The sequence below is a fragment of the Euwallacea similis genome, chromosome 28 (genome assembly GCF_039881205.1).
Source record: "Euwallacea similis isolate ESF13 chromosome 28, ESF131.1, whole genome shotgun sequence".
Taxonomy (NCBI): domain Eukaryota; kingdom Metazoa; phylum Arthropoda; class Insecta; order Coleoptera; family Curculionidae; genus Euwallacea; species Euwallacea similis.
In genome coordinates, this window is record NC_089636.1 from 1788667 (window position 1) to 1814052 (window position 25386).

General features: G+C 34.8%; 2 protein-coding genes across 3 annotated transcripts in view; both read right to left on the reverse strand.

The window, feature by feature from the left end:
• On the reverse strand, positions 1-3384 carry LOC136417427 (putative odorant receptor 92a). Its single transcript, XM_066403104.1, has 8 exons — positions 3188-3384; positions 2933-3140; positions 2797-2880; positions 2581-2745; positions 2391-2532; positions 2136-2340; positions 1927-2088; positions 1-195 (listed from the first exon to the last, which is right to left on the reverse strand). The coding sequence occupies exons 1-8, from the start codon at positions 3359-3361 to the stop codon at positions 136-138; spliced, it is 1200 nt and encodes a 399-aa protein (XP_066259201.1). The 5' UTR covers positions 3362-3384; the 3' UTR covers positions 1-135.
• A 2515-nt stretch (positions 3385-5899) lies between these two features.
• Positions 5900-25386, reverse strand: part of LOC136417465 (uncharacterized) — a 78725-nt gene continuing 59238 nt past the window's right edge. The window contains exons 4-7 of one of the 2 annotated variants that reach the window (XM_066403165.1): positions 13199-13270; positions 8126-8380; positions 6390-6539; positions 5900-6339 (exon numbers count right to left, since the gene is read on the reverse strand). In XM_066403165.1, the coding sequence (XP_066259262.1) occupies positions 6422-6539; positions 8126-8380; positions 13199-13270 (445 nt within the window). In that variant the 3' untranslated portion in view covers positions 5900-6339; positions 6390-6421. The remainder of the gene's footprint in view (positions 6340-6389; positions 6540-8125; positions 8381-13198; positions 13271-25386) is intronic. The other variant, XM_066403166.1, reaches the window with a different exon arrangement.

Here is a 25386-nt window from a genome sequence, read left to right on the forward strand (position 1 = left end):
ATTTAAAAAACACCAAAACTGCATAGACTGCAATAATTTATTCATATTTCATCACCTACATGCAAAGTGCTAATGGTTAAAATCGTCTTTAAAATAAATGTTCTTATCATACTGATGACACTCTCCGACGATCATCTATTCATCGTCAGTAACTGCCAGAAGTAAAGTTAATCCCGAATACGCCCATTTGACGACCTGAAAACGAACTGTAAACAATATCTCCAACCAACAACCATTGGGTTGGTTGTTTGTTGCAACATGTTGCAAGTTGAACAACCATTGGGATTCCTGCTCAATAGAATGCTACCCTTCACAATAGATTCACGAGGGAACTAATGTCATTTTTCCTACAAAGAGTACCCCCCATTAAGATAGTCAATATTGTACTGATAGACTGGTAGGGACAGGAGCACCGGCTCTGAAGATTCCACCCTGGTCCCGAAAGATCACGGACATAAATCCTAACGGTTTCGAAAATTAGTCTGGTTTGGATTCACCTCTAGCTGGATGAGTTTGAGCACGAGTAGAAGGAAGGATTCTGGTCTTTCTCTTCAATAGTCATGAAGTTCACGTGGACGAGCGACCAAGTAGAGGTGAAGTTGAGAATGATGAGGAGCATCAAAGGAAAAAAAAGGACGATAGGACACGCAGGAGCAAAAAAGGACAGCATTAAGGGGTCTAAAAGAGAACATCAACGGCCCCCCCTGCAATCACACTATCAGCCTACAGAAGGACCACAGAAGGAAACGCTCTGTGACGCAACAATGCCCTTTGATCTAAATTGAAAACCTAACTGAGTGGGCATATAAGTACATAAGTTATAATCCTCTAATGCTAATCAAAGTTTTTATTTTGTTTTCTTTCAAGCATCTTCTTATTCATGTTTTTATCATCTACTTTCTCTGAGTATATTAATGTCCAAACTAGCCACTCTAATACTATTTTGGGGATTGTCGTTAAAATATTGCAAAATTTGTATGTAATTTTGAAAAAGTTCACGACGTCCATTTTACTTCGTTTTAAGCAAATTTTTGGAACCCGATCCAGTTTCATCGAAAATATTATTTATGTGCTACACAGTACTTTGACTGACTGGTTTATTTGGACGTCTGATGTTGAATTCTGTTGAAACTTCTGCTGCCAATCCCATATTGTCGTCAATAAGACGAATAATTCCTATTTTTACTCTTACACTTAAATTTTCCATCATTATAATGATTAATAATTTTATTTGTATTATACAATCAAGTACAATCAAGTTCTAATATCGATTTATACTTTGTTTGACAGTTAATATAAATACTTCAATTGTTTCCATAGCCAGCTATGAATTTTTGAAAATAAATAAGTACTTAGTGTGCATTTTTAATTATTTTACAAAATCGTTATTACTTAAAATTTTGTACAGGTCCGATTTGAAGGGTGCTCAATCCAGTAGCGTGCACAGAATTTTTCTAAAAAATCGCTAATATGATTTATTAAAATTTTGCTTCTAGAAACTGTCATAGTAGGTACATAATTTTATATCAACCAGGCCATTTTTACCGAAAATGTGCAGTTTATCAAGATCTATAATTAAAGAAAAATCCGTGCTAAATCACACAATTAATAAATTTTTTACAGACTGACCCCAAAACAAATGGGTCTCACTGTATGTGAGATTTTTTAAAGATTTTTCGAAAAACCAGTTTTCAAGTTAAAAATTATAATTTAGAAGATAACGGTTTAAGGGTTTTTTGGTCTAGGGGTGGGTGTAAGGGTATTTTGCACTATTGATTGGCATTAAAGGGTCAACACTTATATGCCCATTCAGTTAGGTTGTCAATTAGATCAAAGGGCATTTTGACTGTGCTAATGGGGGGTACTTTTTCAAAGAGTTGCACGCAACTGTTACCAGTGTTGAATGTGGGTGATGATTCAACTTACCGCCATGAACTGAAACAAAGATATTGAGCCGAATAAATCAGTTTTAAACTCCACTCTTTTCTGCGTTCTGGCCAAAGTGAAAATAATGTACGTTTTCAACTTGACATCGATTCCATTCCTGTACCACTTGCTTTTGAAAATTCCCTCTCCAACTTTGACAGCCTAACAAACTACATATGAAACTGCCAAAGAATTTCAGCTTAGCCCACCTCATCCTGAACTTTTTGCCCATTATAGCATATCAAGTACACCAGCAGACACCAAGCAAACAGTAATATTGCATATTTGATCCTATCCTGAGTGCTTGTGTTCGGATTGACTATCTGGTAACAGATGATGGCCATCAAGAAAGAGGTCAAGCTGATGTACACCACTATGAGAATGTTGAAAATTTTAAACACCCGTTTGGCATATCTGGAAATGTGCTAATAAAATGGTGATAATGGAGTATTGTGGTGGAGTACTCCAGAATGTGAGTGTAGTATTTAATAAGGGAAATGTATTTTTGCTTTAGCTCTGTACAGGTTTCGACATGAACTTTGTCGAATATGTGCTCGAAGTTGTTTCCGCAGCATTTTAGTTGGGAGCTGATTTGCATTAAAAGACCTGCAAAGGAAAATCAGTGAATCAGCAATTGGCTTCAGTACTACCTACCAATTATGGTGGCAGTTGCCAAGCAGAAGAACATGCAAATGTGATACCCCAATAAAACTTCAACTGGAAAAATGATCCAGAACGTCTTTGATTTGCTCGCATTAAAGGGGTACCAATTCCGGACTGGTAGCCAACAAGGGTCATGTTTGACGTAGTACTGAGTGCCTTTAATGGATTAATATGGGTGAGAGAGTTTTAAGTTATTGACTCGGATACCTCTTTGAGTAAGGCATGTTTCAGACGAAGACATTTGCCATATGTATGTTATAATCTGTCCAATTGTAGCATAAGAGAGGAGGTCTAGAAAACGATAACAGTGAATGTACTTTTTAGTTCAAAGCCGAGTACCTACATTTAGCATGTTTTGTGGCCTTTTTCTCAGTTTTTTGTATCAGCTCTAGTCCGCTATACTGGATGAATCCTTGGAAATCTTCAACGAGCTCTCGTATTTTGTCCTGGTTCTTCAAGAAGCAAATGTAAGCGATAGTGTAACCCGTAATGTTCCCTACTCCTATAAGGGCTTCTAGGAGAATAGTCACATTGTCGATTCCCACATAAAACTGGTTAATAATTTTTCGTGGAAAATACAATTCGGTTTAAATTTTACCTGATACAAGGCCCCAGAGAAAACCGGGATGCTGCAAAACAGTGCATAGCAAAAGCACCCATGAGTGAGATAAAAATTCTGCCTTTCATTTAAAAAATCTAAAGGCCAAATTAATAGATATTTCAATACTCTTGTGTGATAACTTAGAATTTGGGTTTGACTAGTCCAAGACATTTCGAGGATGGCCCAAAAGGTAGTTTCAACTAATATGTTGCCCAGTGCATTAGGTAAGGATATCTCATTGTGCAGATATCATAAATTACATGCAAATTGTAATAAAAATTCTATAGGCATAAGCCATGTAGTCCCTTCGACTCTTTTATATCTGCAATAAATCACACATTTCTTTGTAGAGGGCTGTAATTCATGGGTTTTTTATATTGAGTTAATGGTATGATTTGTTATTCTCATGGTGCTTTGTGATCATAATGTCACCCTAATTTTAACATAATAAGCTTCTTTTAGCGTTTAATTTTGCAGTAGCGGGCCTTTTAGAGCAGTGCGCTGTTAAAAACAAGAATTAGAGTGCTCAAAGTACATTGAGTCATTAACGTCTCAGAATGTTTTTAAAACCAGCAAATTTTAGAAATTGTTTTTTCCATTTCTAATTGTTCACCCAACTTGAAAAAAATGCGTCCAGTACGCCTCTGCTTTCATTATACCACATTTTTGAAATTTCAGACAACCTTTACAACATTCAGTATACACTAATCAATTGAATGTCATAGTCTTTTAAAGTGCAGTAATTTTATAAACTTACATTTCATTTGTTTTATCGCTGATATTTCTTGAAATGAAATGAAACGTTGCTCTGATGTGCAATATCTCGTGCGACATCCATATGAATGTTCCTTGTGCTGGAGGGTCCATTTTTACACTAATACCCTGATGAAGCTTGCGAAGACCAATTTAATATGTACCGTTATTAGCTTATATTTTTAAAATTTAGAGAAAAGAAGTGGACTAAATAAGAGTATTTCTATAGCTCCTTATGCCCTCTCAATAGTAAATTCTGGACATTATCATTTTAAACGTTAGTATTGTAGGGAAAAAACATTGCCAAATAATAAATGAACAAACGTATAATGAAGTCTATCATCCCCGACAGGGAAGTTTGCACCTCGAGTGAAGCGAGCGACGCAGTTCTCCTTAGGGAATATTATTCATTAAGCGCGAGTACAATATTATAATAATTTGTTCACAGCTAAACATGCGTACGTTCAGAAAATTAGCTAAAGATACAATTTATGTAAATCGATTACAGAAAACAATTGCTGTTTGCCGTTTAATGTCAAATTCTAAAGCATAAACATACCACAAGTAAATCAACTTTTACTGACACCAAAAATCACCAAAACGTTAAAAAACTGCATTGTCATCAACAAAAGACACCACCATTCCAATTTACACATGAATATCAAAAAAAAGATATGGACCCAAGACGGAACCCAGCGGGACCCTAGCGTCGAGCCCCCTTTCTACGAAATTACATATCATTTTAAAAATAAAAGTAAAGGGTAAACAAATCAGATAAACCAAGTGCAATGAAAAATGGATTCTTAAGAGAATTCTTCCTAGGAGTAGCTTACTTCATGGAAATATCAATGAAGAAGATCTCTTACAGATTTTACTCGCATCTAAGCGAATAAGCATTTTCGCTGTGATGAAGAATAAGAGGGTCTTAATGTGACATTATTACATTTTTAGAGGGAGGTGGATTTCAACCAATTTTCAAAGTTTCTATTATATATTATATAATAAATGGGATATCAAACGATCTTGGAGAGTTATTTTTCCAAACTCACTGTAATCTTGTTGGGTTTATGAAAAAACCACAAAACAGAAAAATGTCTTTATCATCGTCATGCGCACTATTTTCTCGTATAAGTTCTCTCTGTCTGACTCATTGCCTTATGAAGCAAATTTTAACTGACACATCGAATCCCCGAGAGCTTTATCCAATTTTTGAAAACAAATTACTGCATTGATCCTTTAACATTCAATTCATTCGTAATCAACTAGACATTAAACTGATAGTTCTGTTTTTTAGAATTATGTCCTTGATTCGTCACGCATAAATACCAAACGTTTCCATTCTTAATAAGCAATATTACACATTTATTACACCCCGAAGGGCGAAAGGGCTCCATAGCGAGGGCCGTCAGTTAATATTACGGACAGTAACCTTATGTGATGGAATTAATTAACTTTGCTATCTAATGTTGCGATTTATCTCTCAGTATGGCACCGGAGTAATAGGGAACGTCACAGATAGAGTGTATATTAAGAGCTAAAATACAGGATGGATCATCATAAGGGATGAGCCTGAATCCCTTCTAAAAGAGGATTTTTGTAACCCCGCTTCAACGCTATTAATTTGAAATTTTGACCATAGACATGGAATGATATTTTTCAAGTCATAATTTCAGTTCAATGTCTGTTTTTGTTTTATTTTTAGTCTTTTGGTAGTTATTAGATACATGTGTGTCTCTCGAAATTGTTTCTGTGTTGTTCCTTGAAATCGCTTTCCCTGTGTGAACCCCATAGAAGGAGAGTTATTTTTCGGGAAAATTATGTGAATGAAGAAGTGTTTGATAATGCCTGGGGGGGGGGGAGGTAAATTCTGAAAAAAAATCTGGAAACATTATACAAATGACACAAAAATTATCACATTTATATAAAACATTTTATTATTTATTGTTATACGTATTATAATAAAGTTTCTTATTTCAAACTGATGGACATGAACTATTTTTTTATATGTTAAATAAATATTTTATTACTGCTTTGACATCTGTACAATAATGCAACTGAATGTATAATTGAAATTGCCTATTCAAACTTAACTGATAAACAGAAATTGAATTACATATACTATTTACACTTTTGTGCAGACAAAAAGTGAACTATAATACAGAATATAACAAGAATAATTTTAAAAAATCAAATTACTCGTAAACATCAACAAGGCTAAATATCTATTCGTAAAAGAGTATTAGGTATTATCAACCAACAAATTACATCCACATTTTTTAAAAACACACCTATATCTTGAAGACATTTACACCCAGCTTAAGATTACTCCTTAGTCGAATATTCTTTAGAAAATTAGGGCCACATCGTCGGTGGGGTGAGTACAGTCTATGATGTGCCTAGAAATTGCGGCTAATAATGAAGAAAAAGAAAAGTTAAGATAACTTACTTGAACAAATCCGGAGGTTGATGGACCTCCGGTCAAATCTCAAGGACGGAGTCGTGGTCTGGACGCAGGCTATCAGAGAGTGAGACGCTACTTCCGGGTATTGGGTCTGGGATGCCGTCATCCAGGACTTCGGTGATTTCTTCGAATCTACTACTGAAATATGAGAATTTTGCCACCCAAAGACAGTGCTGACTATCGGAAACGTACCAAACGAAATTTGTTATCGAATGTGGAACTTTATGGGTCGCCGCAAGTGATATAAATGATGCGGATTCCAAAAAGAACTTGGAGGATTTTTAAAATGCCGGAGATTTTTCAGGTTAGTTAAAATAAGTTTACCAACACACTTATGTGATTTTTGGTGAAATTTCTCCCCTGTACAATTTTGAAACAAATTGATGGAAATTTGAATAGTGGATTAAAGTCGACCTGGGTGTTCAGCGATATCGTGACATGGAAATTTTATTTAACATTGACTGCTATTAATTACCTTTTGCGTATTTTTTAATCTGTGAAGACAGAATTGTCCTGTTCCAATTTAGGAATATTCAAATTCGGATGTTCTAAGGAAAACTGTTCTAATTAAAAAAGCGTAATGAGGTTAAAAATGAAGAAGAGAATATGTAGAGGATGTTCTTCGACAAACCAAATATAACGTAATCTTAAAAAAAAGTAGATACTTTGAAGCGCTTCTTTTTTTTTATTAGACAAATAATTTTTAGAATGGAAAGACTTGAGAGAAGAAGCTGAAGATGGGTAATGATATTAGGGAATTTCTAGGAATGCCAGAAAAAGAAGGGAAAAGAATAAAAATCTTCAATAAAAAAAGCTCTAGAGCCTTTCTTGAAGTCATTGAGAAACTTACTGCAATTTGCATTTGTTTTTTAAAAGATGAGTGTGAGGCTTCTATAAAAGGAAAAAAAGGAGGTGAAGATCGAATAGAAGAAATACTAGAAAGATCCTCTTTTCTTTGGTGGATTTAGATCCTAAATCTCTCAATTTTCCAAAATTAGTAAGATCTTCAAATTGCTAAATTCAGAGGTAACAATTGCGAAAATAAAAAAAGTAATGTGTAAAGGGGATTCTACAATAAGTAATGTTAAAATGGACTTCGATTAAAGTACATTCACCTTAATATTTGTATGAGAAAACTCAGTTCATGATTTAATATAAATATAATTTCTTCCCAAAATTATTGTGCAGTGGATGAACTTGCACAATATTAAATTTATTTTTTACAAAAACTGTCAGTGTACTCGTATCTGGAAAAGACACACAATTTTTGATTAGTTCAGGTTAGGTTCTGAACGCAGTGGTGGTTCTCTGAGGTTCTCTGAACGAAGAACAGTTAGATTTTTGTACTAACATTCCCTTGGTTCGTTTCACATTGTCAGCAATTTATTTATATTTTGGCATCACTTTTAATTCAATAACTTTCACATTTATTTGACACTACATAAAACAACAAAATCGTTTTAACTCGCAGTGCATAAATATCAGAAATAAATGGAACTAATTTATGTTAATGTAATATAGCAACATCACTAATTGCATATTGAAATATTAACTCTATTAATGTTAATAAAGGAGAATAATAAAGGGTATAATGGAACGAGAATTTAGAATCGACGAGTTAATTCCATGCAACATTCACCTATCCATACATAAACCAAATCACCTCGCTGTTATGCTTTCAGCAATTTCAGCAACAAATCCATTCAGCGCATAAAACCGACCTTTCCAAACTATCCAAATCACTCTGACCCGATCTATGGTCCTTCTTTTTCCTCCGCCTTAAGATCTTGTGGAACATCGACATGGACAGATGAAGAAACCCCAGCAAGACGGTGCAGCCCCCAGCGAGGTAGACCAACCATAGTTTATATGGTTTGTACATGGTCATCAGTCCCATAAAAATGTAAAGGGGAGATTTCTTCCAGTCGTCTATAAGACTGCAGTACTTCCATATTTGCCATATTCTGTGGTCAGGCCTGAAATTAGAATTCACTGTTGGTTTTGGAATGCGACTAATTGCAAATTAAAATTCCTCAAGGGTGCAGTCATTAAACTTCGAGCTTGGTCAATAAAAGTAACCACCTATCCGATTAAATTAATGTGGCGTCTTCGTGACACAATTTTCCAGGCCATATTGTGCCTGGAATAAATAATGTTTGTAATTTGTCTGGGAAGTACTACGTGATAAATAGTACAATAAAATGGTGGTAAAATAGGTATTTCGTATTCTAGTTGTCTCTACCCCATTCCGTTTCGATTTACTCTCTATATCTGTGGCGAATATCAGTCCTTCTGTTTGAGAAAGGAAAACGCCTTTTCAATATTGAAAATCTGTGTTTTACTGGCAATAGTCAGGACTTGATAAAGAATTCCAATTTCCGAAGAGTGTCAAAATCCCATAAGAATCTCATTTAAACTTTCGAATACGGTAGGAGTGCATGTTACAAGTTCTCTCAGGGGACTTACATTGCAAACGCGTTTTTGCATTCATTTCCTCAACTTTAATGACTTTGGTGCTCTCAGTGCTGAAGATATTAATTAAATTTTCAGGATGACGAGCTTTCGAAGGAGCTTTATACTGGATTTGACTTATAAGTAAGTAATTATCAAACTGCTCTTACGCTGATTAGTATCCTAAGATAATGTAGTTTTTGGCGTAAATCGATCTGAAGGGCTAGAGACGAGAAAAGGGAACATTTTTTGTTATTGACTTTTACTGTCGGGCAAAGAAGGTCAGCAATTATGTTGAGTGACATGCTGTAACACGCTGTAACACGAGGAAAATTGGAAAAGATGGTGCGTTCTGCTGAATTAAACTGGCAAGTTAGCAGCTGAATTTCAATGTGAACTTACTATGAGAGGGAGAAGACATTATGATGAAATTATGTCTTTTTTTGAGATAATATATCGAATTTTTAGGTTCACGAGACTCGTCAGGAAATCATAATTTCTTGTTCAACAACACATCTGCATGTTTTTGAACGAATCTCACTATTCCCTGATCTACATTCCATTTAATACAAATACTCAATCTGACTTCTTATCCTGAACTCCCTAACCTGAACTAACTTCAGCTCTCCTCACTCTGTCTTAATTTCTGATCCAAATCGAACGTTGAACTCACTAACTTATTAATAGCGAATAACTTCGACATCAAATATGCTTTTGATTCCTCAATGCAACGCGAAATAACCTCACCACTTCCTCGCATGCAATTAGTAGTAGAAAATCTAACGCAAACTACTCTCAATGGGTCAAAATTTCTGATCTACTTCAGATTTTTTATTTGACTGACTTATTAATCTCGAAATGGAGTTGAAGCGAGCTTGGTAATATGAAATAACCTCGTATTCTCCGAATTATTTTGCACTAATAACACATAATCCAACCTGGAAGACTAACCTGAATTGATTTGAAAGAGAGTTATGTTATTGTGCCAAAATTTCTGATGTTCTTTGCATTTTGGACTCGTTTCACTAACTTGCGCTAAGCTCATAAAAATTATATAATTTCCGATTTTTGAATTCATATTAAGAGGGTTTTTTAAGAGAGATTAACTAATCACTAACCTAAATCCCCTACTCCTGCTACTATTAAGAGTAAGTGAAAAATTCTGGATAAATTTCATCATGACTTAAATTCCGATCCTTTTCCCTGATATGATATGAAACTATCTGAAATCTGAAACTTAAAGACTAACTCGATGTAAACTCATTGAAAATAACCAGTTTTTAAATCTTCTCATAATTCAGATTTGAGGATATTCCGGACGAACGTAGAAAATATAAATTTCAACGAATTTCATTGCTAAACTATCAAAGTGGTTCAGATTAAAAGGAAACATATCAATAATTAAAATGTCGATTGACTGAAGCTGATAATAAATGATCGCTGCAGACTTCTTCAGTAGGCACATCATATACAATGTCCCATTTAAAGCTGTGATTGAAGATTATTCAAAAACGGTACGTCATATGAAAAAAACTTTCAAAAAAAAGTTGTCCGGTAAAGAGGAGGACATGTCATGAATATAGTGAGTTAGCCAAAACGTCATTTTAAGGTAATTTTAAGGGCAACTTTTTTTCTAATGGTAACCCTGTGTTTTTTTTTACAGATCCTTGTAGACCTTCAAAAAATGAATATCTTTTATTTGAACAATTTTTTTATTAGACGTTTTGCTGCAGAGTTACCCTTGAATTTTGTCCAATTTTTGAGATTATCGAATTTATTGCATTTTTTTTCTAGAATTTAGAATATAGATATAGAAAATTTGCAATGCATATTCTGTTTAAAACTCGTAACAATGCTTCTATCTACTCAAAAAAAAATTATTTCTATGAACATTTTTTTTTATTTGACAAATTAATTTAAAATCCTGATTTGAGAAACTTATGGAAGCAAATGTTCAAAAGAATGTCCTTCCTGCTTTAAAGACATCTCAACTTTAATTCGAAAAGAATTAGATATTAGAATTATCAAAAAGAAAGTTTACTCTATGCAACATCTCCTCGTTTATCAATTGACACGCATTTTCAATGTCTTCTGCAGTTGTTGGTACTTCTGCATAAACTTTATCCCTTAAAAAACCCGAGAGGACAAAAATCTGGTGAGGTCAGATCAGCCGGCCTAGGAGGTCAGTTCACTGGATCGCCTTGTCTAATTCATCGATCTGGATACATTTCATCGAGAACCTCACGAGACACTTTATGGACTGTCCAGCCCATTTTTCTAGAGTCTGATACATCACCTGTCTAATCGCAAGTGGAACATTTTTTTAACAATTCCTGAAAATTATTACGCAAGAAATTGCGGTACATTTCTTCATTCAAGTTTCCTCCAATGAAGAAAGGTCCAATCAAGTATTCCCTACTAATACCGCACCATACATTCTCTGACCATAGTCTTTGATGTTCAACTTCTCTAAGTCAGTGTGGGTTTACACCACTTCAAAAATGCAGGTTATAGTGATTCACTGCACCATGGTTTGTGAATGTGGATTCATTCGATAACAAAATGTTGGAGAAGAAATTTGTATTTTGATTTAATTGCTGCCTTGCCCAACTACAAAAATTGACTCGGTTTTCAAAATCAGTTCCATGGAGTTCCTAATGTAGAGAAATATGGTAAGGATGGTATTTATTCCCTTTCAAAATTCTTTGGACACTTGTCTTTGATATTCCTGACGAAGCAGCAATTTGACGACAACTTATATGGGGATCGAAGGCAACAGGTGCAAGAATTGCTATTTGATTGCCTTCATATGTTGCACTTCGAGAATGATTGCGTTTTTTTGTTTCCAACGTTTTCGTTCCTTTGAAATTTTTAATGACACTGTTGAAAATCGTCTGATAGGGAACTCTTTCATCAGGAAATCTTTCAGCATAAAGTTCTACTTCCCGACTAACATTTCTTCCAGCGTTTCTATAAATAAAAGCCATTTCTAATTTTTCATCCAAAATGTAGCGATCCATTTCAATCATTGAATTTTGAAATGAAAATAATAATTTTTAATAATTTCACACAAAACAATTAGATTGATTGTCGAAAAAAGAATATGTATTTCCTGTAGACTTTGTTATAAGGTAGACTCTAACAAGAGGAAATTTAAGAAAATATTTTTTTCATAGAAATATTTTTTTTTGATTATATAGAAGAATTGTTATGAGTTTTAAACAGAATATGCATTGCAGAACTTTTCTAAAAGAAAAATGCAATAATTTGGCTTATCTCAAAAATCAAGGATAACTCTGCAGCAAAACGTCTAATAAAACAATTGTTGAAATAAAAGACATTCATTTTTTAAGCTCTACAAGAATTTGCAAAATAAATACAGGGTCGCCATTTGAAAAAAAAAGTTATCCTTGAAATTACCTTAAAATGACGTTTTGGCTATGTCACTACCTTCATGATATGTCTCCCTCTTTACCGGACAACTGTTATTTAAAACTTTTTTTCATACAACGTACCGGTTCTGAGTAATCTTGAATCGCAGCTTTAAATGAGGCACTCTGTATATTTATATCAAAAAAGGTATTTTCAAAAAAATTACGCTTGATAAAAGGAATCAAACTGTTGAAACTTAAGGGTGATTTTTTGCTCAAACAAACATGTAATTAAGCGTACAAAGTAAACTAAATTAGACCCCTATTTAAAAAAGCACAACGATCCATCTGTGAAACTGGCCACTTATATTCCCAATTTTCTTCGCACGCTATATCCCAATTAATCTTCGGGTAAAAACCAACTTTCCAGCCATTTATCTTCCATAGATTCCACGTGTTCTCGACTAAGGTGTTGAACTTGTACACTTCTAGTTGGAAAACTAATAGAAAGTTCTAAACATTCTATACGCCATTAATTAAGGCGGGATCATCTCGGCTTACGTACATGTTCTGAAACCGGTTGGAAATAAAGTTTAAGTATTGAAAAGTATCTGGAAACTGCGCAAGTAAAGGCTTTAAATTACCGTGCCAGGAGTGACATATCAAAATGGCGTAAGCAGCTATAATTACACACCTCACCTTTGGCAAATAAATCACCCGAAACCTCCACTGTATTACATCTGCCTACAACTGTTCTTTGGGGGACAATTTATGTTTAAACCCTAAGATTTATATATTCCAGTAGCGTCAGTGAAGAGCTGCCTTGCTTGTACGAAGACAGGACAATAAATTTTCATAAAAGAACAGAAAACCTTTTAGAGGAATAATAATTTATGATGCCTGTAGGGGAAACGTATGATATATGTTCAATTTTTTTAAACCAAATTTTGATTTAAATGTATTTTCACTTACCGGACTGTCAGTTTTAGGAAGAGGGTCAGCACCCATAAGGTTTCTACTAGGAAGATGGTTACTGCATAAGCTCTGAAATGAACGTATTCGATATAGTATAAAATTGAGTTAAAACGGTTAAGAAGTAAATGTTACAGCCCTGATATGAAATATAACAATAAAGTAAAACGAATCGCTTTAAATTTAGTGGAAATTCTTTGCTGATTGCACCAGAGAAATATTCAATAATTGTGTTTATAAAAGAATCATCCCAGGAGAAATGACTTCATTTCACAGAGCGATGAACGCCACTAGTTTTCCAATAATTTCGTTTTTGGGAGATTCGGGGGTCCATTTTTAGTCTCTTTTATCGGTTATAACATATATTCTGATAAATTTCACGAAGACATTTTAATGATTTTTGAAAATTTCAGGCAGCCGACATACAAAGGAAAATCTCCAGTCAGGGAAGGGCCCATTCTGCGGAGAATATTAAACAAAATGATATATTTATTTTCTTTCTCTCGTATAAAAGAATTTGCAGAAAGTACAAAGAAATTGCGAATATCTCTAAGTTTCTCATAGATTTTATTAATATCTTTAATGCCTGAAATAATAGTTTCACCTTCGTCTTCACTGTCTAAAGAATTTTCACTTATAGCGATTAAATTCGGTAAATCCAACCTTCTGAAAACCGTTATTGATAGCTCTTTCCACATTTTTCCAATCTGCACCAATCCGGATTAAAGCACTCAAAATATTGATGCTCCTCTCCAAATTTGCTGTCGATTCAGAGGACTACACGTGTATCAAAACTCTTCTAATTAAAAACTTTCTATATTTGTTTCTAAAAATTTCTGCGATTCTTTGATGAAAAGATCGTCAACGTCATATATAGTATTTGGCGCGAAAAACATTAGTCCTGCATTTTTTACTCAAGTTTCAGACCGCATGCGGCTTTGTTTTAGAAGAGCGGTAAATTTAGAATAACAAACCGGGAATTTATTTTTTTCTGTACTTCGCAAGCAGGAAAAAGTTGTAAATCTTTTCTTAGAAGCCTTCCTATCTGAGCAGTCCTCGCCTTTCGAGGTGAACGTATTATTTGCTTAAGCAAGCCGTAAAATCGCTTGTCGCCATTATAATTTTTTGAACCTAAATGTTAAGATTTTTCCAAGAGAAAACCAACTTACACAATTGAATGTTTACTCCAGAAAATCTCCGTTTTAATGTGGATTTTAAAATTCTCAAAAGGTACTATACGCGGGGAGTCCATAATTTCTGGAACCAACCCTCATACTATACTAAGCAGCATTCTCTTATTTTCCTCGTATAATTTAATTTTTATTTAAGGAAATCATTGACTGAATGCGTAATTTAAAACTGTTAAAAAGGTAAGACGCCTCAGACGTTCATCATTGTGATCAAATGACTTACCGATATATGTTACAACTTAAAATCGCACATACTCGGTACTTGCGCCATCACTAGTCGCAGTACTTTTTCGTACAGACAATATTACCAAATTTTCGATCGATTGATATTTTAAGTATTGAACTCTTATTCTAAAATCACCGTCGTTGGGTAGAACTAAAACTGCTCAAAAACGATGTCAAAAAGCGGAGTTTTTCCATGAAATTAGCATATTACATAATAAAATTAAAATGAAATTAAACAACTTTTTTCATAAAGAGTCTGTATATTTCTTTCTAAATCGTAAATTATTCAAACATCATGCTCAGCCCTTTCTGTTGAGCCGCCGATCACTCCAAACATGCGCTGTGACTGAAATTCATGCGTTTCATCTTCCGACTAACGCATAAAGTAGGTATTGTCAAGCACTGATATTCATTATTGAATTTTGTTAAAATAATTGGGAAAATGACTCTAATTTTATCGGAATTCCACTGTAAACTCTAGCTAAGACCTTAATTAAAAATTGCATAGTTTGAAGATTTTACAAAGGAACACGGCACAGTCCGAATTTTGACCATACCATTCTCCTTCAAATACGCCACAAACAACAAAGACCAAAGGTGACACGTCAGTTTTCCATATCTTGGTTCAGTTACCATAAAAAAATTTTCTTTAGGTTCGATGGTAACTATTTATGGATTGGACTACAGGTATTTTCAATAATCGTTTTATTTATAGAAGCACCATCCCTCAAGAATTTGGCAAAGTTTATAGAGCGATAAAGGCTAAAAGTTCTATAATTTTTTGGCCTCAAACATGGACACTTAAGAATTTTCCTCAGTCTTTTTTATCGATTATAATACACTTCTTCTAAAAAGTTTTATCAATTTATTAAACGTTTTTTTAATAAAGTGGAACTTTCGTTAATCGAAACTAAAAACAATGAGTTCTTAACCACAAAATCGTTAAGCATATTTGCGAAATGCATGTTAATCAGGTTATCAGAAATTATTAACGCAAACTTGATTCCAAAGTTTCCCTGCAAACTTTGAAAGTTTAACTCCCGACGTCCCACTCCGTTTACTTTCCAATAAAAATCCCTTGATATTTCGTTATTCTTACAAAATGTGAATCTAAAAAAGAATATTAACGTCCAATTTGGATGCAAAAACATATGCGAGTTGTCCAATTTTCATATGAATGCATCGTTGGCAAGAAATAAGGGTCGTCTTTCGTGTGGAGTGCAAAGTGTTCTTAGTGGAGGGGTTGAAAATGGCTGACTATGGTAATCCCGGCAGAATTTCCGCATGTATTTGTGGATTGTTGCGAAATTGACTCGAGTGGATGCTTTTATTAGCAACTACTTCTGGGAATATCCAAGGAAAAGCTCTTTCCGCTCACGCTGCAAATTAGGCATGTGCACCTGTTAAGGCTGTCCTCGGTGAACATAATGGCATTAAAGGTCATTAAAAATCCTCTTTTGTCAAATTTTACAATATTTCCGGTCTGCAAACAGCTTTTTAATTCCATTACAACGTAGGAAGCGTCCGAAAAATAGAATTAAAAATTAATTGGCTCGCTCCGTTCTCCCGAAGTTTACCCAATAATAGAACTTTTTAATTGCATTTACGATAAGATTAGGATTAACGGCATTGTTTATGGCAGATATTAAAGAAAACGTTTTTCGGATAAAGCCTGCATCTTCCATTGTATCTGCGGGGACGAAAAATTTGTCCATTTTTTTCCATTAAGCCCTGTCGTATCGACCAATAATGCCGAAAGCTCGAAGCGTCTTAAACCTGGACCTCCTCCGGTGTGACCTCGATTAAATGTTTTTCTGATAACCCCCAAAGAGATGGGTTTTGTAAGGAGGTTAGGATCGGATAAAGGGAAAACCTTCCTTAGGACCGTAATCAAATATTGTCTTGGAATATATCAAGGAAATTCTCGATCATACCTTTATGACTGAGAAACTGGGATATTTTCCGATACGTTGAGAAGGAACAGTTTTACGTAAAATGGGACTAAAGAAAACCAAACAATCTTTCATTTTACATTCATTGCATATTAACCAGTACTTAATACAGGGCATCTCAGAAAAATATGGAGACAAAGTTACCGCCAACGACTCGGTTAGATGTCGGCCGTTTAATTTAGAACGAAAATACTTAATTTTTGTCGAAAAATAGGGTTTTAATATAAGAGTGCTCGTTTCTTGAGTTTAAGCATCCCTGCTAACTGAAAAAGTTATGAGGTCGGTTAAATTAAACTTAAATGAAGATAAAAAAATGAAGGAAAATAATTCTAAATTGGCCATGAATAAAGGTTGCGATTGCAAATAGGCGGCCGATTGTTTTCTCCTTTTTATACCTTTGAGAGAATACTCTTACAGATGGATTTAAAGATATATCATTGCAACAAAGGCAAATTCTCAACAAACGCACCTAATGGATATTAAACGAAGTGTGTATAATCTTGCTAACACTCGTGTGAATAATGTTAATAACGTCTTCAAAATGACGTATCTATAACATCAAGTTTCTGATAATGGAAATTCTTCAATCTATAGATAAAATTGATTAATTTAATTCGCAATTACCCTCTGAGCGTAAAAGCTTCGTAGTCAACCTTTCTCTGAAGACATTCATTGAAGTATTATAATGTTATTAGATAAATTTAATTTTCTGTGTTTCTATCATTCCCTTTGCTTTCTTCCTAATACTCAGTGCATACAACTGGTAATATTTCATATGCTTTTTTAATATATTTAGGTTTTTATATCGTTCTCTAGGGTTTTGATATAATGGATATACTATTTTGATTTCTGCTCCATGGATAATAGGTACAGATGAGCCGCTCGAAAGAAAGAGGACCTTTTCGGCTCGGGGTGCTCTTAAATACTAAATCTAAGGGTAATAAAATAGTGTCGTACCCTGGCTAGAGAGCAATTATACATTTATAACATTACAGCGGTACTGATAGCTCTTGGTCGGTACTTCCTCATGAATGCCGACAAAAAGTGTAGTTAGGCATCAATCACCAAATATCAATATTACACGAAGATAACGATCGCAAAAACCTCTTAATTGACGAGAATGCTTCTAACCAGGTTGCGACACACATGGGTGTCCTATAGGGATGCAGCAACCCCCTCACATCTCTTCTCCTCTTAGAACTAACCGAGATAACTTAACACATAACTTAACATTTAACTAACAATACTAACGCTATCACTACATACAACTTAGCGATTTCCCGATCGTGCCTCGACCTTGTTGGAAGAAGGGAAATTATTTACATACAGGGTGTCTCAGAAATAAGTGCCATAATTTTAACAAGTAACAGAACTCATCAATAGTAACAACTTTTGTCAAAGAAGTTTTTTTTTAAGTCACATTTACCTCCGGTATTTTTACCTATTAAAGCCACTCTATGGCACCGCTTATGGATTTTAAAAAAATCCAAATACATACTGGATATTTTGTTGATGTTTTCTTATCGTAAAGTTTTTTACTAACGATGAGTCCAGCTCGATGCACCGCAAGACTTGTATTGTTTACGATTGATACGTGTCGTTTCTGTTGTGTTTGAAAGTGTTAAGAAATTTTCGTGTGAAATGCCGCGTTTTATGAACAATAAGTAGACTGATATGGTGTTAGCTTATGGGGAAGCCCGTGGAAATTCTAATCGGGCTCGTAGGAGGTTTAGGCTCGTAGGGTCTTTTGTAGGTAAGTCAAAAATTTAAATTATTTTAACAGTAAATAACGTAAAACCCCAATAACCTGTAACTCCTCCTACTTCGCTGTACGCGTTTATTGAATATTCGCAAAAAAAGACATGCACATCAGAAAGCAAACAAAAAATTCGGTAGGTATAGTTTCATCTCAGATTTGAGATTTTTCGTTTTTAAAAACTTTTTAACTAAAGAACGATTACAAGATTTAAGCATCTTCATCAAAGTCGACTTATTAACTAACTGCATTAAGGCACTCTTAGCTTTTATAATAAAATAATGCTGATTCCACTCTTGGTTTCATATTCTGTCTATCGTCACGTACACTGTGTATACAGATTGCGGCGACGATTAGTGTCTTTATCTATATACAGGATGTCTCTAAAAGGTCTTTACAACGCTCTACCATAGGTAGCTGAGATCAAAATAAAACGATTTAACCACATTTGCCTTAGTCCAAAAGTTGATAATAACCGAGTTACAGGGTGGCACACAGCAACACAGCAACAGAGCAATAGGGGTTAATTTTATTCGTCGCATTTTTGTGTGCGTATAAATGGTGGGCATTTTGAACAGTTTTTTAAGTAATTTTTTAATGTTATTTTTAATATTAAAAAATAAAAATTTAGAAAATTACATTCCTTTCCATTTACTTTACAAGCGTTTCTCTCGAAAATTATTACAGTTAGCGACTTGATTAAGGTATACCTTTTTTAAGCAAAAATACCGCACAAATACGTTTTTTTATCCAAAACTGGTTTACCGTTAAAAACGAAAAAGTTTGAAGGACCTAAACAAGCACCTAATGCGTATACGTGGGGCCCGCTGCGATTTACCGAAATTTTGTTTGTAGATATGAATTTCTCATCTCGAAAAACCCCCTTGTAGAAAATTTCATGAATTTTTCTCTTGCCATTTAATAATTATGGCTAAAAATTGAATTTTACATTTCAACTATGCCACCCTGCAGCTCGGTTATTATCAACTTTTGAACTAAGGCAAATATGGTTAAATCGATTTATTTTGATCTCAGCTACCTATGGTAGAGCGTTGTAAAGACCTTTTAGAGACACGCTGTATATTGTGACGTTTAATATCTATGAACGCGCATCCGGTACGATCGCTCTGAAGAAATTCCTGTACCTCTCGATTATTGTGGGCACGACAATCATCCTGTTGGAACCAGACGTTTTCTAACCAAATCTCCGAGGTATTAGTAATTTTAGTTGGGAAATTAGTATTTTTGTTTATTTTCGATATAAAAATAAACGATGTTGTCTACACGCAAATTTTTAATAGCGAACTCAAAATTTATTGCATTATTTGGCGAGCCATAACGCACCTCCTTCGAAAATTTTGGGTTTACTAAATTCGGTTCCCGTCGCTGCTGCACCACAAATGGTACCGGATGCGCGTTCATAGACATTAAACGTCACAATATATATAGATATAGACACTAATCGTCGCCGCAATCTGTATATCACATAGGTAATGCAACATTTCTAGGGGTAAATGGACATATAACTGTATCTATGCGAAGGATCCGAAATAGGATAAACAATTTTAGATGCCATAGGCGGGTAACGGAATAGTAATAAATCTTTTAATGAATTGAACTGGACAACTATACCTCTTACGCAAAAAATGTACTTGAAAAAAATTTTGCTTTTTACGAGTTCTATTATTGATTCAAATTATGGCACTTATTTCTGGGACACCCTGTATATACAGAAGGGCTAAACCGATCTGACTAACGTATTCCACATATTTATATTTTCATTTTAAGTTCTGCTTAGTTGTTATTTATTCCCTTCTATGATTCTTAAAGTGATTAAAAATTCAACGCAATTATCCACGTTCCAATTTATTATTCCTCTAGTCAACTGAAAAGGGCATTTTAAAGTGATCTTCTAGATTCCTTCCTGTTCTCAGTTTTTGGGTTATTCAAGGCAAATGGAAATTCCTACTGAATTGTTTTTGGATATTTCCAGAATATAGAAAATTTACTTCATTTTTTCTTGCTTCGTTTCATTTACGAACGGAGAAATGACGGCCCTCCATCCAGATTGAAAGCTCTATGCTATCTTATCCATCGCGTATGCCGAAGCCCTTTCTAGCATCGCGCACGCACAAATGTGCGCATGCACCTAGTATAAATATGACGAATTATGCTATTGCCGCGTTAACCATCGACGAGAAACACGGGAGATTTTTTGTCCATTGTCTCGTTGGCTTTGAATTGTAGTCCACTTCACATATGACCCAAATGTAGCAAACTTCTTTCGACCACAACTTCCAAACCCAGAACACATTATAGCATATTGTTTTACCAGTTGTGAAAGCCTTCACAGCGTGAGAACTGATATAATTTTTACGATTTCTGTGGTCACCTAAAATTTGCTTATAATTCCTCATAATGGATTCTCCTAGCTCAACCCTTTTATGTCGGATTTGACAAATATTATGACTCATAATTCTCCTTACTATTTCGTTACACGTCCTCTATCGTCGTAACTGAAATTATTCCCATCAAAAACAACGTTTTTTCCCTGTTTTAATAAAACTAAAAGCGCGGACAGAAAAACACATGTGTCTCTCTCTTAAATGGTTTTAGATAATCTCCAGTGATAGCCCCGTTCTCGAACAAGAAAAGGGATTCGCTTTGGCCTCTCTTTGGCCGGATAACTTTTTTCTGCCGGCAAAAACAACACATTTCATTTGTTAGAGTTCAATTTAATTCTTTGAATATTAGAAAGAAATACCGATTAAAGGACGTTCTGAATCGACAAAAATAATCAGTAGACAGGCAGCTTCGCCAGGAAGATGATTTTACTAGCAACACATTGTATTTTCTTAATTTTGCACTTGAAACGTGAATTGGAGCAAATTTTATCAAGAAGATATTTTGATTGATTGCTCAACAGTTCGCCTGAAGAGACTCCCCGATTACATGAAGCTTTAGGAAAGCAAATTCGATTTGACTCAAAATATTCCTGCGTTCTCAAAATTAAGGTTTCTAAGCTTCGGCGGTGTTAAAGCTCCTTTGATAACTAAATTGCCCGATTGATCAAGCCCGAATAAACACCCTATAAGCAATTTAGCGTAGACCCAATTAAAATAATTTCATAAAAAGGGGTGGGAAACAGGTACAAGAAAGCTTTTATCTCCCTTCTCAGAGAAAAACTCGATCCGATAAGTGAAGAATAAAATTTCAGTTGCAGGTAGACGAGGCGGTAAATAAAGATGAAGCCGACGTTAAACCTAAATAAAGTTCACGCTCTAAAATATTTATAGTCGTTCCAAAAGCATCCTATTTCCATCTAATATTTCTGATTATTTATGTGTATTACTGTTCCGGAGTTTCAATGCAAAGGGCTATGTCTGGATTTTTTGGAGAAAAATTCGGAACTCCTAGCAGGAATCCAGATGATAGCCGGAAGGCTAGATATTTTATACTATGAAATCGTATTAAATCATATTAAAGCCGATGGATTTTTGAATTTAGCCGCCGCTAAAAATAAGTTTCCTAAAACTTTACTGTTAAATAGATAAAGTTCTGGCATTTCAAGAGTTGAGGAGTCTTCACAAGAAATTTCTTCAAAAGTTTGAAAACTCTTAATTAATAAATTATCAAAAGTCACGGAGATATTTTTCACACAAATTTGAACTCTTGTCATCCGATAAATTCGCAAAACTGATAATGTCGCTGAACATATTCCTGTGTATTGACCCAGTTCGAGTTTACCTCAAATATTAAAGTAGAACCAGGGTGTCGGGGAAATAAAACTATAAAAAGACATTCTTTGAGTTTCTGCAATTGAAATGGAACGATATGTTTGCGGTGTCTATTTTGTTTCTGGTTGAATTTAAAAATCCAGTAGGAACCTATTCCCCCAGCTAGGATGGAGTGGGGTTATAAATCTCTGTTCCAAAGAATGACCATTTACCGAGTTGAAAATGTTATTACCTCTCGCGCCCTTTGGTGTATACATATAGAGCATGATTGAAAAATCCCTTTGCAAGAACCATGTGGTAAAAGCTGCAATTCCTGTTCTTGTTTAACGCATTCCATTTTTCAGCGCACTGCGTTGAAATCCTAGGGGGATGGATGTTTCAGAGTTGATACCCAAAATGAGAACTGCCGCATTCCTATACCGAACACGTAAAACTCCCATTAATAAAAATCACATACTTGCCAGCCCTGACTAGCACATTACAGCTACAAAATTGCTTCATATACGAGGTGACGCTTTTGCCATGATCTCAATAATCGGATCAAAAGGTCATGTATTCGTAAAACCGCCAAAAACGGCTACATTTTCACAGAAAATTATTCCCTCATTTGCTAAAACCAATTTCGCCCATCGCTGGCAGATTACAAAAAAGTACATTGCTCTGGCAGAAAAGGGGAAATTAGAAATAAAAGTGTTCTACAAAGTGGTTCCATTTATATAAACCCGTTTAATGCGTGTTGACGCTTGAAAAAGCGTCGGAGTGGGTCCGACCTAAAAACTGGCCCTAGGCGAATAACAAGAAGTCTAATTAGTGAAGAAGTTCTTGGGCTTTTTGGGCTCTTGTCATGTAAATTGTTTCAGTTTTAAGGGTTTTATACGTCCTGCCCTCAGGGGCGAACGAAGGAGAAACAGCTTTAAACAATATGAGCATGGAGTTCTTGCTAAGTAACCTTTTTGCCAGTTATTCAGCTATGTGCTTATCTACAAGATTTTGACAGAGAGAAAACACAAAAATGCTTTTTTGTTCGCAACGCAGACACATTTCAGCGGGGATAGAATTTCTCATTTCATTCCATGCCGGTATAACTATAATACATTTCCTGCAAAAATTTAGGATGCATTCAATTCACACAATATCTACCGAATTCGCGCAACAAAAGCGAGCCAAATAGCGCGTGACAACTCCATTTTATACAACATATTTCAACAGAAATTCATTATTTCAGCAGCCCGAAAACATTTATAAAACACGACAAATTAAAGTCGTTTTATATGTCCTGGCTAATTGTAAATCGGGATATTAATATTAATGCAGGGAATCGTGTCGCGCTGAATCAGGAATTAAGAAATGTTATTTATAAAAAACTCTTTATTGCAAATTATTTGAGAAATTTGAACAGACCAGAATACTTTTTTTAATAAGAGAACATATTTGGATATAGGGAGAGAGAAATAAGGTTCAAAACAGATCAGAAGAAATTTAAATTAAAGGCAAATTACCAAACTCTTAGAAAAACAGTCAATTTAGAGCATAAAGAAACAATTTGTATGGGGAAATAAAGAGCAAAGTAATTGAAAAAAAAAGATAAATTTGGTGTGAAAACAAAATTTCGGGAGGCCCAGTGCACGGTGATAAAACCCATGAATCGCTGTAGCTATGATCATTTAACGGAAAAGTGATCCAATAAAGATTGACCAAAAGCATGCTGCATATGCGTTTAGAACAGCCACTCTGCCTCAGAAGGTAAAAACGAAGAAACTTTTCCAATATAAATCATAAGTTAGACAGGAAGGAATGCTCTGAATTCAAGATACAGCTCGTCAAAGATCGGAAATTGAACCGCTTGAATTCATATACTAAACACAACTACGATACTGAAACTTCTAAACAAAATGGCAAGTAGGATCGTAAATAAAGGATTTATAAGAGTTCTGCAAATCCAATTTACTCATAAGAAATAATTTGCATTCATTTCGCCTTTAGAGGAGAAATGCTTTATTTTTTCACCGAGGCATGCACAATTTGGGAGATTATGATACACATGTTTTGTGAGAATTATCTTTGTCACTCACCATGCACTAGATTATCTCAGAAAGCTGTATATAAGCTAATGTGACAAAATGAAAAAACGAGATGGCCCTTCTTGCGAGACGTCGAAAAATCACAATTATGCAACTGGAACTGAACGGTGAACGAATTGAGAGTCAAGAATGTGTGAAGCTACTGGGTGTATATTTAAAAAGAAACATGAGGGTGGGCGCTCACGTGCAAAAGACGTGCGAAAGGGCGAACGCCATGATAAAATTGTTGACGAGGCCGATGCCTAGAACTGGAGGATGTTCCTCAACAAAGAGAAAAGTTCTATCGAGTGCGGTAATATCGGCAATCCTGTATGCGGCGCCCATATGAGAGGCCGCAGGGGAAAATAAAGGTGCATAAAGATGAACTTGCAAAAATTATAATAACAAAAGATTGGCTATGGAAATCACCTCAGCTATATACAGGATGTCCAAGATAAGGAGGGCCACTATGAGGATCTTCGAAACGGTAAAAGATACAGATTTGATTAAATGGGAGAAAAGTTGTGTAATCAAGGGCCTAAAAAAATGGCGTTTAGAAATCCCCGAAATATTTTTTGGTTTTTGAGATATTTGGAAAAAATTGGATTTTCCAATTTTACATATTATTTTTTTCTGGCGATAATATTAGACCTAGACCAAAACTGATGGCACTTCCCTACAGCAACTTTTAATGCGCTTTAACGTGGCGCTGTCAGTTTTTTAATCCGACGTTTTGTCATTGTGGAACCACCATCAATTTAATTATTTTTTTAATGCGGTCTGAATGTTGTGATATCAGATTTTGAAAACCCTTTTTATTCTGAATTTAACGATGTGTGACACTTTACAGTTTAATTGCGTCTTTTTTTGGCCCCAAACAAAAAAAAAATTGGGCACCTGTACATAGTTTTTTAATTTTTAAAAATAAATAATTAGCTATATCAATTAACAGTTTATGTCATTTAGATGTTTAATGATAATCTGATGGCTGAATTAATGCACTAATTTAATAGAATTAACCAAGTACAAATAAGTATTCCACTTGATTTACTGATTGAATGGAGAGCCACTGTATAGCGAAAGCGCGAAGAAGCAAGAAGTGAGACCAGGGAAAGTGTCCTACTCAAATGGCAAAAGAGGTGGAATGCATACCAAGAACACGCCAAAATATTTGTAAAGGTCATAAAGTCGTAGATGAGTAGGAAATTTGGAAACACCAATTATTATATAAGGCAGGCCATAAGCGGACACGGTATCTTTGGCAGTTA

Excerpts from the sequence above, each read along its gene's own strand:
- LOC136417427 (XM_066403104.1), bottom strand. The coding sequence starts at position 3,361 with ATGTCTTGGACTAGTCAAACCCAAATTCTAAGTTATCACACAAGAGTA. Across the intron at positions 2,533-2,580 it reads GGCAACTGCCACCATAATTG|GTCTTTTAATGCAAATCAGC; the intron begins GTAGGTAGTACT and ends TTTCCTTTGCAG. Across the intron at positions 2,341-2,390 it reads TACTACACTCACATTCTGGA|ATATGCCAAACGGGTGTTTA; the intron begins GTACTCCACCAC and ends GCACATTTCCAG.